Source organism: Seriola lalandi, unplaced genomic scaffold (assembly GCF_002814215.2).
Source record: "Seriola lalandi dorsalis isolate HSWRI2012SDOR001 ecotype SW California unplaced genomic scaffold, Sedor1 jcf7180002054695, whole genome shotgun sequence".
Taxonomy (NCBI): Eukaryota; Metazoa; Chordata; class Actinopteri; order Carangiformes; family Carangidae; genus Seriola; species Seriola lalandi.
Genome location: NW_019525248.1, coordinates 1,337,335 through 1,356,261, shown reverse-complemented (window position 1 = coordinate 1,356,261; position 18,927 = coordinate 1,337,335). Strand labels below are relative to the sequence as shown.

The 18,927-nt window shown below is 41.2% G+C and overlaps 1 protein-coding gene across 1 annotated transcript in view; it reads left to right on the top strand.

Moving 5' to 3' along the window:
- The first annotated feature begins 2,708 nt into the window (after nt 1–2,708).
- The window catches only part of ntng2b (netrin g2b), a 64,895-nt gene continuing 48,676 nt past the window's right edge, over nt 2,709–18,927 (top strand). Inside the window, exons 1-3 of the mRNA XM_023423946.2 lie at nt 2,709–3,113; nt 4,435–5,197; nt 17,420–18,063. Of these exons, the coding sequence (XP_023279714.1) occupies nt 4,979–5,197; nt 17,420–18,063 (863 nt within the window). The 5' untranslated portion in view covers nt 2,709–3,113; nt 4,435–4,978. The remainder of the gene's footprint in view (nt 3,114–4,434; nt 5,198–17,419; nt 18,064–18,927) is intronic.

The window sequence follows — 18,927 nt, the reverse complement described above, 5'->3', positions numbered from 1 at the left end:
CAGGTGGAGTTTATCTTTGGACACGATTTGGAAAGGCACACACTTGTCTATATAAAGTTTCACAGCTCTTGTCTACAAGTTGTGACCATGTCAACCAGAGAGTGATTTGCTTTTTCTTGTTTGTCAATCAATTCATTTTTAAATACCTGAAGGTGCAAAATTATCCATAAATTTGTGAGTGAAATAAACTGTATTTCTATAGTTCTTTTCTGATTTAGCAGCCAATAAAAACGCTTCTGTCCGACCAAATGCGAAATATGGGCACAATCTCCACTTCTGTTCCTGAGTAATGGCATTGAATAATGGCCAGGAAAGTGTTTTTACAGAACATTATGATGTCACAGTTGACCTTTGACCTTTTATCATTTTTACATAATTTTATCCTATTAGACATTTGTGTGGACAACACTTTTAAATTCTTCCATATGTTGTCATGTATGAAAAGACCCAAAAGGAACACTGTGAGCAGACCACCTCATTACTATGAGCACATTATTTAAACAGCATTTGCACAGGAGTGATTCTGCCCCGTGCTTTTTGATGGTTGGTCACTATAACTGCGATCATTACAAGCATTTTCCCCTGTAAAAAGAGTCACAGTGACCTTGACCTTTGACCACCAAAATCTAATCAGTTCATCCTTGATACCAAGTGAATATTTGTGCCAAATTTGAAGCAATTGCCTCAGGGCGTTCCTGAGATATAGCATTCACGAGAATGGGAAGGATGGATGGAGCAGAGGCCAAGGGTCAAGCTCCAACTAAGCTGCAATTCGATAGTGTCTTTAATTAGACCACCCTGCATCCTAAATGCCCACATTTTCAGACACCACACCTAAAGTTTGTAAATGACTGGACCATGTGTTGCGCCATGTATCTCTGCTGCTCAGGAGCTGCCACGAAGCAGAACCGCACTTCCAATTCACTCAATTATGGCAAATAAACTACATTTATTACATATACAATTATTGCTAAAGGAGGCAGAGGAATAACTAAAACATAAGACCCACCAAGCAAGAGAGAGCAGGGGAGTGGGAGGGAGAGAGGGAAGCCACCTATAACTGCTAAGCTAAAGAAACTAGCACATCTGAATAGCATGTAAACAGAAACGCCAGCAAACGGAAATTAGACAATACACTTACTGCTGCAATAAAAGCCCTCTTAAGAAATAAAGGTTTTCAGTCCACTGAAACACTGTAGGGCTTTTAATTTGAAACAGTTACATAAAGTTTGAAGTTTGCATTAATATGTAATGCAGTAACTTTAACAGGGCAAACAGATGAGGATCAAAACCAGGCTTCGTACTAAAATACCACTATGACCAATTATACTTATCAAACTGAGGGAATTAGAAATAAAGGCCTGTTACCTTCTGACGTTACGGTAAATAAAGGCCCTTCTCACTATTTGAGGAAATACAGTGACACCCCCTGAAGATGTAATAGAAACTGTTTGCACAATGGTGTAACATCATCACTCACTCAACTCTACCACTCACTCAGTCACCAAAGACTGTAGGACACTCGCAGATGTAGTGAATGCCTGTAGTCTTTGGTTTTTGCTAGCTGAAATTTTAACTCTCACCAGCCACATTTCTCTGCTACCTACCCACTAATTAACAGTTAGCTAGTCACCCCAAACCACATTTTATACATTTATGCAACTGCCCTGAGTTCAAGATGAGCTATCAAAATGTTGTTACATTTTACAAGTAAAGAAAAGAGAGAGATACAACAATTATTATTTTGTACACAACTAACACAAGGACACAGGACTCAAACTTCGAAAATCTATTTTTCACTTCACAGTAAGGAACACATACATTTTCTGCTTTCCTATAATGCTGTTTGCAACTCAATAGACCACTGAACAATAGAAATTCTAACAACAACCACAACAACAACAACAGAAATCTGGTGAAACTGACAAATTGTGTTTAGAGTTATGCTAGTTATGTGGCTCTGCTGCAGGATGAAAGCATTACACAGCCTTGTATCGGCTCTGTTTAAATGTGAACTATAGCATATAATTAAACTATAAGTTCAGATCCACTCATAATTCTGCATAATAATCCTATCGAGAATTAAAATGACATATATTGCAGGCTGGAGAAACCACAGAAAAAAAAGTTAATATATCCACAAAGTATTGTGTTATTTAATGTTAGACGGAATTTTAAGGTTATTGTACAGGAGATGAATAATGCAATAAAGTAGGATAAGGTCACTATATTGCACCGCATACACGCTACAAGTCCCGGGATAGTATTAAAGGAATATAAATTTTTTTTTGATGCAGGGAGTTCAGCCTCCATTAAAGCATCGTGCAGAGCGCGTTTTAAACATCTGGACATTAAAGGCGAGAGTAAAACAACACCGGGTCCCAGTTTTTCCTGCTGGTCCTTTAAGCCGAGGAAGGTGCAGACCGGACCTGGTGGGGAACAGTTTGGAGCAGGAGCGGAGCAGGGAAGTTGCACCGCCCCGGTTCAGGCAGCAGGACTGGAGCAGATAAAAGCTCAGATAGTGATTGAAAGTGATGGTAAAAGGATTTAGCCTCGGCATTAACTGAGAGAGAGGGAGAGAGAGAGAGGGAGAGAGAGAGAGAGAGAGAGAGAGAGGGAGAGAGAGAGAGAGAGAGAGCGGGGGAGGGAGTGAGGAGAGGAGAGGGAGGGTGGGTGATATTTTCCATAAAGCCTTTTTTTTCTCTCTTTCTTTCTGCCCTTGAGCATCCCGGGTACACCCGAGCTTGTAAAGTAGGAAGAGGAGGAGGTGGAGAGGGGGGCAAGAAGGGCGGGAACAAGCATTTGCTCAAAGTCAATATTTTATACTTTTGATACTCCTTGACGCTGGATTTCAGTCCTCTTTTCCCCGCCGTTGCCAGATCTAGGACACCGATCTACCGTGCGCAGCCATCCACGGTGTGATAAAAAAGTATCCGGCAGAAGGCAAAAACAAACAGCGAGCCGGGCAGGCAGATAACGGGAGCACAGTGGGGACCGCGGCGGGGAACGAGTACAGTGGATGATCGGGAGGATCTTTTTGGCCAAAGAGGGGGACGTGCACATACTCCATCGCCTGGCAAAGTGCTGACCCGTCTCACGGATGCACGTTAGAAGTAAGTGCTTTATCTGACATGATAAAACATCTCGCAACACGATGCATTCTGCTAAAGCTCTTTGAAGTCTGCACCGAGAAGCTGCTCCGAGTTATACACACAATATCTGGACCACTCCAGGGTAACCAGAGTGCTGAGGACACTTTCAGCTTAATTTACACAATGTTAGACAAACGCATTAATGCATTAATGTGTGAATATATAATAAACATATAGTGTGAGCGATGCTGCAGGGTGGAATGCACTACTGGGGGAAACTGACACACCCCTACAAGACTGTCAGTGCCAGGAAATTGCTTTGGCGACTTCACTTGACAACTGAAGTAAGTCAGAGTCCACAGGGTAGCGTGGGATATGTTGCGCAAGGACCTGGCTTTCTGTCAGTGTGGGATGACGGTCGGATTATGATCAATGAGTCCACGTTGCAAAAAAAAAAATGTCACTCATATTTATTCATTTATTCATGTATTCAGTTTAAAATCGAGTCATAATTTAAGTGAATAAATCTGACAAGACCTACTTCCACTGCAGTTTGTTTTGCTTAAAGTTTATTATTAAATGAACGACATAGGCTGAAGTAAGACAGAGTGATGGACAGGCCTGTAAACAAGCTCCCAAGATAATTGCATTTATTTTGAGAAAATTCTTAACAAGTTAAATTTGTGAGGGAAATTCTCTCTCCTTTTTTGCACATTTTCTCAAATTTTAAGAAAACATATGATCCAGGCTATGAAATGTCATACATTTCTTGCAGTGCATTTATTAAATAAACATCTGTAGCCTCCGTGTCCAGCAATGGAGACCCATATGAGAAATTACAACTCCTGCACGCACAGGCGGCACCCGGCAGAAGCACGTGTTTTTACGCACAAGGTTATCCACACAGTACGGTGCTTTTTAGTGCGTTTTTAAATGTGCAACTCTCCATGTCAGATTTCGCCGACTCCACCGCAGGTTTGAGGTGGGTTCAACCAAATCTTGTCTTCCTTATAATCAGCTGGCTGTGCCATACATTCACTTAAAAGTTCTCCTCATAGCCTGCAGAGGAATGTGACGCTAATCACCGCAATTTACTACATAATAATTCAAGAGTTAATTATACTACAAGATCCACCCATCCACATGTATATTGCAAAGACTGACATTAAACTTTTATTCATGCAAAAGAGGAGGACTGTGCAGGATAGATTTCATCTCACGTTGTGCTCTGAAAAATATGACAGGAGTATTCCTGCATTTACAGAGAGATTACAGGATGATGATTCATTACTCATCGCACTAACTCCCTGCTTCTCTCACATTTGTCCCCATTTTGCCCCAGGACAATCAGGGGAGCTCCGTCAGTCTGAAACGTCCAATGGATATACCTGAAGACGCAGCAAACTCTCCTTCCTCTTCCCCGACCTGCTCCACTGTCTGCCTGCAGGACACCGCTCTCTGAGACATGGATCCGCGTTAACATCTCCCACCCAACTCCCTGCAACACTATGGTTAAAGTGTATGCCGAGATTAATCTCTGTAACATTATCCGCCTCTCCATCTACCGCCCATCTTCCTCAGGAAGTCAGCCGTCAAAACAACAAAGTGTCCCTCTCTCGGCTCTCTGGGGGCCGTCGATATTTGTGAAGAGACACTGAGTGAAAGTTGCCGATACAGTGTTCTCCTGTCATTTAGGGAATTTATAAGCCTGGAGGCGAGTTGTGTCACTTCACCTGCACCTCCCCATTCACACAGTACAGCAGTATGGTGGTAGGGATATCTACGATTTCCTTATGATCACCGCTCCATGCGCTTCACCTCTCCTCTGAGCTCCGTGGCCCCCTCACCCTGCGCCGGACCCCGCTCCAAACACCCCCCAGCCTGCCATGCTCCTCCAGGCCGTATTACTGCTGCTGCTGCAATGCTTGGCCTCCACTTTGGGCCAGTACGAACTGTGCAAGTCCCTGGTGAGCACGGATGAGGGCTCGGTGTGGGAGTATTACGCGTGTCAGCCAAAATCTGCGTCCATGAAAGACTACATGCGGATCAAGGTGGATCCGCCCGGAATCACATGTGGAAACCCACCGGAGAGGTTCTGCACTCTGGTGAGTTCATGTCGGGACTTGTATTGCATTTTTTTACACTTTAATTATTAACTTTAAAATATAAAGAAAGAGGATTATTTGAAAGTGCAAAGAAAGTATACACAATGAAAACGTGCTTCACATTTGCAAACCTTCATTAAAATACACTTAAAATATAGTTTAAAGTGTAAATAGTTGAAAAAGAATATTTTGGGAATCACCAAGATCAAAGGGTCATGCAGTTAAGATGTAGAGTGACAACGTGAAAAGTGATGACTCGCAGAAAAAATGGTCTAATTAAGGTCAGAGGAGAATTCACACTAAGCTACAGGGATCTAAAAGGGATGACATGAGTGCAATGACTTGGCTTGGCCCGTGCTCCCTCAGAGAGGTTTGGAGGTGTTGTTTACATTAGTATGGACTTGGCATCCTGGGATCCGGTTTGATTTGGGCTTCTAGAGGACCTCACATTTCCTCTTGTAAAATGCACATGGCCGGACCTTTTTAGTTCCAAGGACAGTGAAGGGTGAGCCGCAGGAAAACTCGTTAAAATGTCTGCTACAGCAATATTTAAAACACTTTAGCCTGCAGGCTAGTTCCCATCCCGGCTAATGTAGGTGTAATAATTTCAAATAAGGGTTATAAAATCATTGTGATCCTAAGAAGCCTGCAATTAAGCTTCCCCCTGCCTCTTCAGTGGAAAGTTTTATATTTGAATCACAACATTTGAGTTCATCCTCACTGTTGTCCACTCACTGAGTGCTGAAGGTGCAAGGCCCGTCTCAACAGCCATGAGTCAAAATTTCACAAAAGGCGTTTCTAGAGAGTGTTTAGGCCCGTCTATGTCACATTATACAATCATGTCATGCTGTTAATTAGCTGTTTGTATTCTGTGTGACTGGAGATTTGTTACCTTGAGACAGATTTTATAAACAACCCTCCAGCCCAGTCTCCCTCCCTTCCTCCAACTGAAAGTAATAACAGTACTCGGGGTCATCTGACAGGAGCAGGAAAGGATATTGTGCTCCTTGGATACCTAATGGTTAATGATTTGTTTAATGTAGAAGTAGCGGAAACCACTGTCGTCTTCAGAAAGCCTCTCCGATGACTTCTCTTGAGAGGGGAGACGGACTGAGGCAAGAGAAAGGTGGGGGGGTGGAGAAAGATGCTCGCTGCCATAACGTATTGACGTCTGCCCCCTAATGGCCCCGGCCTGGAAACTTCTATAACTATGTTTCTGAGTGAGCAATGATGAAATATTGATGGGCTCCTTAATGGGCTTCCTTACAAGGGTTGGCCAGCGTCGCTCCATCCCAAGGATCCAGAGTGTGCTGCCCGGCTGATGAGAGAGAGAAAAAAAGAGAGGGATGGAGGGTGCGACAGGAAAGAGTCTGGCCTTAGTCAGCACTTTTACATCGGACGGGATCTTTATAGTGGAAAGTTTTGGTTCTTCTCAGGTCATCTGCGGCTATGGGATTGAACAAGGCACCCTAGCGCACTAGCTGGGGATTTAGAGAGTGAAGACTCCGTGAGATGAAAGTTTACTTAAGAAGCCAGGGATGTCAGACTCAAATTCCTACATAATGAGAAAGCAGAGTGGGTTTAATTCTTATTTGAAACATTTTTGGCCATCTTGTCGGATCTTGTTCTGGCATGTAACAATCTATATTTTTTGCATACATTTTGGGTTAAGAATCACAGAGCATCTAGATATTATCTACATTATTATCTTCCCCTGAAAGAGGATTAATCTGTCTGAACACACTTCAGAAGGGAATCAAGGCTATTACATCTCCTCTCCGCCTTTTCTTTTGGACACACCAACGTGGTATTGGTTGAGGGTTATTGGTATACAGATCATTTATTTTCATGCAAGCAGCAATTTTTTTTTTCTCCTCTTCCTCTTGCCACCGGATTTGGCAGCTTTACAGAAAAGCCGGTTTCTTATCTAATTGGTGTACATTTACATTCACTCACTCATTCAGCAATCCCACAAGTGAAGGGAAAGTCAGGGTACTGGAAAAAAAAGACTGCATCACCCAGTGCGCAGAGCTGCTCATCCTTAATAAGACTTGAGACATACTGCGGAAGATGCAAAATAATTTTTTCACCCCCTTCTCTCACCCTATGAGTGCTACAGTGTGTTCATAAAAACTATGGAAGAATTCACTTTTGGGGTTTTTGATGTTGAGGCATACTGTAGCTTCCCCTGCTTGCATTGGTTTACAGTAGCTTTTGGTCTCTCCATCTCCACAGGGATGCATTTTTTCTACTCTATTTATCTCTCTTGTTCCCTGGGAATGCAGCATCTTTTCTCCTCAGCCAAACAGGCCAGCATGTTGGCTTCTTTCAATATGACGGGCTTCCAGCACTTTGACAAAGATGCTACTGTCACTAGTTCTGTGTTTGGAGCTTCAGTAGTTTCTTAGTAGTTTCTCTTTATGATAGCTACTATAGGGTCTTACCTTGCAGTTGATGATGAGGGAGTAAGGAGGTTTGAGGGGGGTGAGGCAGTGTGTTGCAGAGGGGGATAGTTAATGATGAGGGAGAGGTGAGGAAGATCCAAGCTTAGCTAAGCAGAAAGATGAAATCAGACCACAGTTCCACAGTTGTACACACTGTGTCGATATAAAAATGCTGCATTCAAAAAGGTCTCGCTGTGCTGTTGTTTGTTTTTTCACTTTTTTGGTTTTGAACCGAAACCTTCAATCAGCCGTCTCCCTTGGGGCCGGGAACAGAGAGCAGCCGAATGCAAATGGGGTGCGTGCATGAGTGCAGGAATGTACAGTGACGTTAACGGGGACCAGCAAGTGTGTGTGAAGCATGTGCACGAGTTGGCCGACAGCGCATGGTAGTATGTCTAAGAAAGACAAAAAAAAAAAAAATAACACACCTTCCTGTTCCACAACACATTTGCCTGTTTTAGAAGGTAGAAATCAGCCAGCTCTAAAAATAGACATGAGAAGAGAGAGAAGCCGCGCAGCAGCGGAAGGGGAGCATGCAGGAAGGGGAGGAAGATGGCAGCTGGTAGTGTGGATCAGTGCTTCCCAGACTGGGCCTATGGCCATACCTCATACTCCCTGCCCAGTGTAGTCCTGCCAGGTCCGGCTGGCGTGCCCTGCTCAGCAGTAGGCCTTCAAGGCCATGCAAAAAGGGCCACCCACACCCAGCAGTGGGCCATCCCTGATGCACCACCCTGGGGTAAAAGATAGCCCAGGTGGCCAGTGTCCTAATAATACACCCTTGGAGGTGAATTTGGGCACAGCGTGAGCAGATCTGACAGTGTAGGGCATAATTAACGAAGGGAACAGAGAGAAAGAAACAGGCAGCTACAGTAAAGAGAGCGACAGAGACTGTGACTGTACAAACAAGGGAGGTGGGGGAGGGTGTAGTGATGTAATGGCATGGCTTGCTTCCCCATTAGGACACAGCTGAAAGTGATCAGAGTGTTTAGATGTGTTGGCAGAACCGGAGGATAGTTATAAGTGAGATTTATCCCCGACTCAGGTGATACTAAGAGGGATTGGCCGCAGGGGCTTAGACAGACAGAGGTGAACTTAGCAAACCGCCATGTCTCTCCAGTCAAGATCTCAGGACTGATAGTCGTTTGATGAGGACAGACCTTATGTATTGAAGCTTCAGAGCCAGTGTTTGTTGATGTGTGGGAGAGACAGACTAGATACATTATTTTGTCAAACCTATTTGTGTCCCTTTTGATTACTGTTCATGACTACATTTTGCTGACCACCTCCGTTGCAGAGATTTGGCAATAAAGAAAAGTGCGAGGAGCAAGAGCCTCCTATAGCTTTCTAAAAAACTAAAATGCAACAGAATCAATCTCAAAAAAGAAACATAGAAAGCAGTCCTGTGGCAATGCCTATAGGTAAGTATTTCAGACTATTTCTGTTGAATTGTTTAGAAAGCTGTAGGAGAATCGATGCTGTATGCGATTCAATGCCACATACGGCAAAAACAATGTTGGGTCAGGGTGTGATTTTCCTATTTCCAAAATCTTTTAAAAATTCTTTTCTAACAGAATTTCCAATGAATATATTCTGTTTACTTGCGGTCAGACCCGGAGGCAAATGTTGGAGATGATTTCTGTTAAAATTTTCTGCAAATCCATAGGAGACTTATGCTCCTTGCCCCAATTGACATTCTTCCGTAAGTCTACATTTCCCCAAAACTTCAACAATGGAAATAGTGGGTAAAAAAAAAAGTTTTCCATAAACATCTTCAATAATACTTCAGCTACTCAATTAAAGGGGAAGTGTACTGATATTACTCATCAAAGTCTGTTTACAGGTGTCGGGGAGTATTACTGCATATGACAAAAGTTGTATAAAGCCTGATGAGCCTCCATGAAACCTGATAAATTGCCTCCGGTGATGTCACTTGAGTCAGTGTCAATTGGGGCTGGAGACCAAAAATTTAGAAAAAGAAAAACAAACAGATAATGTAGAGAAGTGAGCTTACTAGACCTCTGTAGCCTGCTCTTCATCACTGCTTGAGGCTACAGTAGCCACAACACTGAAATCTCTGACTGAACTATCATCAGTCAAGTTTCATTGTGGGCAACGTAGGCGACAGGTTTTTATAATGAAGTTAAATGCATGAAATAAAAAAAAAAAGATATTGCTGGTTCAGCAGCATGTTATAGGAGTGTAATGCTAAATCAGTGAGCTACTGTTTAAGAAAAGCAAATTATGAAATAATATAAAGATCTCTGACGCACAATCCACATCTCAGTTGTCTCAAAGCTTAAACTTCATTCCTAGCTCATCCGTCTTACTTTATCTACATCTCCTCCTCTGTGATTGGTTTAGATTTAATAACATAACAGACATCAATAAAAGATAATGGCTTTTTACCTGAACTGACATTATCAGTGCACTTCAAGGAAACAGTAACTCGTCCTGATATTTCGTTCGTACCTGAATTCCAGGAAGAGTTCCTAATATAACTCGTCCTGGTCTGACTGTGGTGATCATAGCAGGACGAGCCACTGCTGCTGCTTTGGAGCAGCATGGTGTCCCCGCTCTGTCCTTCTTCCCTCCTCTTCCTCCAACACAATCATACATGCTCACAGTAAACATTTACTTTTGCTTGCACGAACACACACAGACATAAACAACACACACCGACGCAAACACACACCTAAGACACATCTACACTTGCCAACTGCTGTTTTGTACTAAGTGAGACATTTTACAGCAAGTGAACAATCACTGTTTCTGGTAATTAAAAGGCAGGTATGTGATTCATAACTCCACACATGTACTTCACGTACACTTGTTCCAGGAAACAACACACATACACACAGATACACCATCTTCACTCAGGATAACGAGAACCTCCGGTATGATGGAAAAACCCTCCAACAAAATAAAAGATTAACATTATAAGTGAAAAAGCAATATCCCTTTCTCTTCTCCTCTGTGGCCTTTTTAATGGGAGGGTCATTTCATTTGATGTTTCTCCATAACAAAATAAATTGTGTTCTCTGAGTGTGTGTCCCTACCTTTATTCCCCTTGCTAGCAATATACCTTAGAAACTTCTATAAGTGGAGGAAGAAATAAAGAGGAGACAGCGGGCAAGGCGGTGACTGGAAATATTTTGGGAGGACAGAAATGTTCATAAAAGTGAGGCAGGATGATATGCACAGAACAATTGTCTTCATGCTTTACTGGAGTGTAAATGCATAATGGCAGATTTCTATTTCCATAAGCAACCAGTAATGTTTTGTTACTGCTGTTGTGTTCAAAAACAGTGCAATAATTCACTTCTAAGCTGATGTTTCTGTAAGATGATTTTTCAGGTCGGAGAGCACACTCATTTTTTAGTCACAGTCTCACAATCACAAACGCTGCAGAGATAACTCAGAGATGAATCAGACTTGAGCACTTGAGGAGTTATTAATGAGTGTTTAGAATCACATTGTTATCCCGCAAGTGAAAACAAGGAAGTAACTCATGGCAGGGGCATCATGGCGGCTGTTGTCGTGGAGACAGGATCCCAGCGAGGATAATTGCTGGAGGGGCTTAGCAGTGCGGGCCACCTGCCGCAGCAGTTGGCCCGGGATCTGTGTGTGTGTATGTTTGTATGTGTGTGTGTAAGAGAGAGTGTGTTTGTGTGTGTGTGTGTGTGTGTGTGTGTATCCTGGCATAGATATACTGGACCGGGGCAGAGTGGTGGCAGGAGGCAGAGTGGGATAAGGAGGACAGGGCACACAAAGGGCTTAAACATAACCTTGTGCGTAAGTCTCTCATGGGGGATAAAAAAAATCTTCCAGCCTATATAACTATACATATCACCTCTACTGTAGCTAATCCTAAAGGGCTTGGGCAGGTCAGAGCAGACAGATGAACGGCGACATGCAGCTTTTTGACCCAACAAAGGGAAAAGACATGATAAAAAACACAATTGTATTGATCCTTGCTTCTTGTCTAGTTTGTGGATTTGCTTGAACACAAACACACAATTGCTTTATTCTCTCAGACACATAAACACTGTCACAAACACACTTCAGGAGCTAACCTATATGGAGCTTCCTCTGTATCTGGGACGGTGTGACAGTGCGATCATTTTCAATAGGATTTGTAGGTCGAGGGTCATCCCCAGAACAACAGCCTACTAATCCAGTCCTGTGTGTGTGTGTAAACCTGTGTCTGGACTGAGGTCAGGGGATGCACTAACGGAGGGCACGAAAACAACAGGGCCACTACCGTGCAGAGCAGCTTTTGAATAAAAGTAGCTCTTGACTTTAACCCGCCCCCTTCATCTAATTCTAATTATCTTTTCCGTTTGCACTTGTTTATGAGCGTTGTAGATTATCATCCTAAGTGTGTTTGCGCTGACAGTGATCTCTATCTGAGTCAGTGCAAGGGAGATAATTGGGTTATCAGATGGAGAACAACGCTGCTACCTCGTTCCACTGAGGAGAAAGATAGATTATCTGCAGTTTTTGGTATAAGGATACTGTCGTTTCATTGCTGTATCTTCACATGCATTATAGTCCTGTGCAGTGTCTTCTGTGCTGTACAGCCTCTCTCAGCAAGGACTCTGCGTTTGCTTATGTTTGGAGTTTTCCCACTCTGCGTTGTCACCATAAATCAGATGATTTATAATCTTAGCCTCGCAAAGATTCTAACTTTTGCTTTTGTTATTAGACCACTAGAGTGGGTTTGAGTGACTGCTCACTTTCCCTTGGTACAGTCCAATGACTTTATTCAAAAGGCAGCACTGTCGGCAGATGCTGCTTCTTGGCAACAGACATGAAAAACTGCAAAACGTCTGCAAAGAAGTGGTGACACATGATCTGAGCTTGCACAGTGCATCGATATGATGCAGTATTGCTTTCACGTTAGAGCTTAGGTCATAAAGAAGAAACTGCTGTTTAAAGCCATACTCCACCCAAAATCTCTAGAAAGGTTGGTCAGTGTGAATTCATGTTAGTTATCATGAATTCCAATGGGAATGTATTGAAACATCGATAGGAACTCTTCAATCCACTCCTCCATTCTCCATCTGTATGCACATTATGTTACAAACAACATGCAAAATATGGCTAAATACACAACTTGCATCACAATCCTCATGCATGTCTCTGTTGAGCTCATTAGCAGGCATGTGTTGGTTTGCGCATGTTAAAGAGTCTACCTCCTGCTGACTGCATCCACCATTTCCCACCAAGCAGGAAACTACAAAACTCTAGCAAACTTCAACGTCTACAGAGGGAGAGTGTTTGATACGATGACTTAAAAGTCATTATCATCTAATTCTGCCGTGCTGAACGAAAGCAGTTGTGACATTACATTATATCAATGTTGAGTACTTTAACTTCAGTATCTTAGTCATGGAGATAATTTGACAAATGGTTAAGTGGGCAGTCATTTTGGCGAGGTTAATTAATTCCATGCATCACTTTAATCAGAGTAAGCATGTATCTGCATAAAACATTTCATTCTATATTGCCATGATTTTCATCAACACCCATTAAGACTTAATTTTCCTTGAGTTCAATGTCAGATAGAAATGAGCACACACCCTCTACCGTTTTGAAATGATTGTTCAAAAAATATGACAGTTGGTCACGATGAATAATGTGTTAGCTGAATATGTGTAATTCAGAAATGGGCACTTTTAGTCAAATATTGGCTTTTGATTTGAACATTTAATAGCATTTTACCCCACTTTTTCTTTTTGCATTTATCATCACTTTTCATGCATCTTAATTGTCTTAATATGTAGCCTACTCAGAAATGTGACAATAAATTCACTGATGTACCTCATGTACAAGAAGCAAAACTTATTTTCTGCTCCAGCTGTTTTCTTTTTGCCTCAGTTTCAGATAATTTCCTATTATTCAGTCCTTGCTTCTCAACCCCAGTTTATATTTATTAAAATATTAGATTGTTGCAATTTAAGATATTAAGAATTTCACACGAATAACTTTTAAAAATGTTTATGTCGTATGATTTTGAAGAGTAACAGGTCATTCAGTCTAATAAAGAATATGGCAGATGCAGACTAAATCCTTATCTCTCATTGGCTATTCCTCCACTGAGCATACATGTGATTAATCAGAGAGTTGATCTGAAAGGTCACTCCTACACAGGTTGAACTGCAAGGTTGAACAGCTTTATAGAGAAAAAGATTAAGCTAATACGTCCGACAACAAACAGTCCAAATTGCAAAAAGCTGGACATGCAGGTTAAATGTTAACGTTTTGTGCCTTGCTGAAGGACTCTACAGCAGGGAAAATATTTGAGTCTTCACTTTGCCAGTTTTGCCTCTTACTCCTGCTTCGTTCTTTGTTCTGCATTATTTAAATGTCTGAATATATTCCAAAAATAATTATTCAAGTAAATCTGCTTTTTTTGGTTGTAGTTGTTGTCGACATAATTACCATTAACTTACGAAACAGCATTTCAAGATAAGCTGGTCACATTCTTAAACACTACAATTAGAAGCAGAAATAACACCAACAGCAAAAATAATAAGAGGAACAAAACAAAGAAGAAAGGGGAGGAAGAAGGAGAGGAGGAAGAGGAGGTGGAGGTGGAAGAAAAAAGAAAGGAGAAAAAAAGCAGGATATTTATACTCTGCACTCCATCAAGAGCTTGTTAAGAAGACTGCAGTAAAATTCAGAAAGACTATTTGATTCTCACTAAATAAAAAAAGGATAACATCAGCTATAAAATTTGATCAGTTACTACAAGTGTAAAAAACAGGAGAGGGGGTTGGAAACACAATCAAGTGAAAACTTCACAGACATCAGCAGCTAATTCTTAACCTAAATAAAATCTATGTTCAGTATTGAGAGTAGATTTTTTGAAATACTTGATTGATCAAGTAATAACTCTACTATGTAATTGAAAGGATGGAAATGACAGCTTTGGGACTTATATTTTTGAGTAATGCTACAAATGTGTATAGTAAAATATAATGAAAGAAGACAGTAGCTGTGTAAGATAAAGTTAATACTCGGAAAAATAATACATTATGACCCCTTTGATACAATGAATGACTGTGTCTAGATATTGAAGAAAATAATAACCCCTTATCAGTCTAATTAGTACATCCTGGGGGCATGATGAGCTTTTTGCATGTGATACAATCTAAACAACGTTAGAACTGAATTTTGCAAATTAAGCACCAGGAGAGACGTCTGTGTGGATCTCTGGGATTTCTTTGTGTAAATATTTAACTTCCATGGTGATGTGGCTGTCAGACAACTGGCTTACAACAGTAAGCTACATCAATTTTGCTGAAATGTCTGCAAATATCTCAACATGAGGAGCCAGCAACTGTGGAATTAGGGATTCTGAGAAATGGAAAGTGAATCGAGGTAAAGGGCTATGAAAACGTCATGGGAGGTACCAACACTGTCTTCTAGAAATTACATCAATATACAACAAATTTGCTACAGCTAATATGTTTTGAAGGAAGTTTAATGCTGACTAGATTAACTGTTCCAGTGGCAGAGGAAGTATTCAGATCCTTTACTTAAGTACTAATATCACATTGCATTTAAGATCTTATTTAAGTAAAAGTATGTAAGTATAATCAGGAAGTTGTACTCAAGAGTATTAAAAGAAAAAAGATGAAAGAACAATGGACTGTTAAACTATTATTTTTATGAACATATATATATATATGTCGATATTAAATTAGATAACTCAGCCATTAATATGTTGGCAGCGTTTTATGCTTGTACTTGGTTAAAGTGGAGCTCATGTTTTATATTTTGCAAAGGACTTCATCTGATGATAATTTTTAATAAGGATTAATCTGATGCATATTTCAATCAATTGACTGTTTGGTTTGTAAAATTAAAAAGGAAAAGCAAAAAATCCTCACATTTGAGAAGCTGGAACCATGAAATGTTAATTATTTTTGCCAATAGATTCCAAATTACTGATTGATTAATCATTTCAGCTTGGGCAGTTGAATTTCAAGCCTCATATTTTATAAGCTCCTCCTGTATTGCAAGCAAAAATTAATTTGTAAATAACTAGTAACTACAGCTGCAAGATAAATGTAAATTCAGTAATAATTACATTTCCTTCTGAAATGAGAACAAGTTTAAAGTAATATGAAAACAACATATTCAAGTGAAGTATAAGTACCTCAGGTTTGTAGAGTATTAAGTACAGTACTCGACTCCTGCGCTTACAGGACTTTATTAAGGTTAGGGAAAGTTCACAGTGACTTCAGAAACAATGTGCTTATTTATATTTAACCAAAACTGCAATCTTTCCCTAACCTCAACCAAAGCGTTTTTGTTGACTTAACCTACCCACAACTGGGAGTCGGGATGTGAACCCCGGTCACTGGTGTCAAAATCCACTGACCCAAACACCTTGTGTCGCTCACTCAAAAAACCTAGACTCGAGCCATCAACTACGTTTGTCACCACATCATAATTGGGAAAATAATTTAGTAATACATTAACATAATTTCTAGGAGACAAGGTTAGAGGGACAGGACCTGACATTTTCTCTAACATGGAAATGTGGGACTCTGAATGAACAGAGGATGGATTTGTCTTTTTGGAAGGAAAATGCAGATGAGCGGCACGAGATCTCCTAACAGAGAGTAAGAAGCATTTCTAAGTGCAGGTGGAAAGAGGGCCACAGCTCTTTGTGAGCAGTGTGAATAATCCCGTTGACTTCTGAGTTGTGTAGAGAGGCGGTGGCTTGTAAGTCTTGTCATCACTGAAAGAGGAGGATCAATTCTCTGGAGTTAAAAGTGCAGCGGCACTCTTGCTGTCTATGCAAAGACAGTGATGATGCATGATCCTCTTGACCTTCACACTTCCTGTTGTGTTGTTTGGCAAATTCCCTTTTAAACTCACTGTCCCTCAGTGCCCTTGGCGAGGAGTTCAAGGTACTCCTCATTTAGATACACACCATCGTTTATGGTAGCAATATGGATGTTTGTCTGGGAGGAGATTGGAAATTTTAATTCCATATTTCAAGATACTTTTCAGTTGCCTTTCCTATGACAACAGCTACAAACTTTGCAACATGATACTTTCTTTTCTCGTCAATTGAGACATTTTTGCTGAAATTATATTTTGACAAGGTCTGTGTGAGGCTGGATTACCAAATGGGCAAAGCAGGCCAACTGCCCCAGGGACCCCAAATGCCCCGTGTTTTCTGTGTGCCAATCACTTTGAGGTAATTTGATGCACCTTGAAAGCACATTATAAATAGTAACATGAGCATTAAGGTGGTTTGGGCTTTTTTTTTAACCCCTGCTCAAAAAGTATCTTTTTACACCTTTATTATATCAATTTATATTATGTTTACCTAACATTGTGTTTAATAAAATTACCACTACCTAACTAACAACAAGCAAACCTAGGGCAAGTTAATATTCTGGCATTGGAGTACTTATTGTTTCTAGAGCTCTAGGCTACAGTATAATGAAACTGCCTTAGGTAGTCTGCTGTGTGCTCTGTGTCTGATGGGTACTTAAAGGCAACAGAACACAAATAAAATGCACAAAGAGTAGGGGGCAACCTGGGAGATGAGACCCATAGCTTAACTTTGCTCCATGGCCCCGTAGAAGGTAAACTGTCCCTGACTTATTTAGATATATGCTGATTATGGGTTTCTTATTTTAAAGGATATACATTCAGATATAGAGAGATTATGATCTATAGGCTTTTTTCATTAGTTTTATTCTCCAACCCAGACTGATGTCTTACGGCTCTGTCTTAATCTCTCTTTCAGGAGAACCCATACCTGTGCAGTGACGAGTGTGATGCCTCTAACCCAGACTTGGCCCACCCTCCTCAGCTGATGCAGGACCGTGAACGCAACGGCCTTATCACCTACTGGCAGACAGTCACATGGAGACGTCACCCAGAGCCCTTGCTGGCCAACATCAGTATGTCTTGGAACAAGAGTCTGGAGCTCACAGACGACATCCTGATCACCTTTGAGTATGGCCGTCCTACTATCATGGTACTGGATAAGTCCATGGACCACGGGCGCTCCTGGCAGCCCTACCAGTTCTATGCTGACGACTGCCTGGACGCCTTCAACATGCCACCCAAACAAGTGCGTGACCTTTCGCCCGCCAACATCACACGGGTCATCTGCACTGAGCAGTACTCGCGCTGGGTCGGTTCCAAGAATGACAAGAATGTGAAGTTTGAGGTGCGGGCGCGCTTTGCTGTGTTTGCCGGACCGCGACTACAGAACATGGACAGTCTGTACACTCGCATGGAAAGTATGAAGGGATTGAGGGACTTCTTCACCTTCACCAACCTTAGGTTGAGGCTTCTCAGGCCGGCCCTCGGAGGCACCTATGTCCAGAGAGATAACCTGCTCAAGTACTTCTATGCCATCTCAAACATCGAGGTACCTGCCAGGTGAGGGTCCATGTTGACTTGACTAGGGACACACTTTTAGTACTTAATGTCTTCACACATGTTCACGCTTTTTAATATAAAACCAGAATTCACCTCTAAGAAAACAGAACTGCAGAATAATATAAAATAAATTTTCAAAATAATTACCATTAAAAACATTGGATCTATACTGAGCAGCATATAAGAGGAATGTTGGACCAATGTGAAACTATGAGACTATGAAACTATGAAATTAGGAAATGGGAGCTATATTATTCAGTTATATGACAATAACATTTTGATAAAATCATCCTTTGTTTACTCTTGCATCTTCTACACTCTCCCAGGACCAAACATCACTCTTGAGTTTCAGTACATGTGAATAAATCCTCATGGAAATGAGGAAAAAAGATTTTCCCAGGGACTATTTAAGAACCAGAAATAGCAATAATTTGATCGGCTAGATAAGGGTAAGTACTAACAAGAATTATTGACATGAATCATACAGAAGTTGGGGATTGATTGAATTCAAATGATTAAAACCACTGATTAATATATATGGAATGTTCCACAATAATATTTAGTCTGTTATCATGGCTCCAGTTAAAACAAATCAGTTTATCAGATTATAATTTTAATTATATGACCTCCATATGGTTGAATATCAATTATGTCTTTCCTTACATTTAAACATGACAGACAAATGAAAACCACCTGGTGATGAACATACCCTCTGGTCCAACATTCATGCACAGACACATACACACACACACACACACATACATAACCACTGTGATCTGAGGGCATTTAAAATGACCCTCTACCTCTCTCAGCATGGATCCCGGTCTGTCTGTCACTGGCCTGTGAGGACAATGATTAATGACA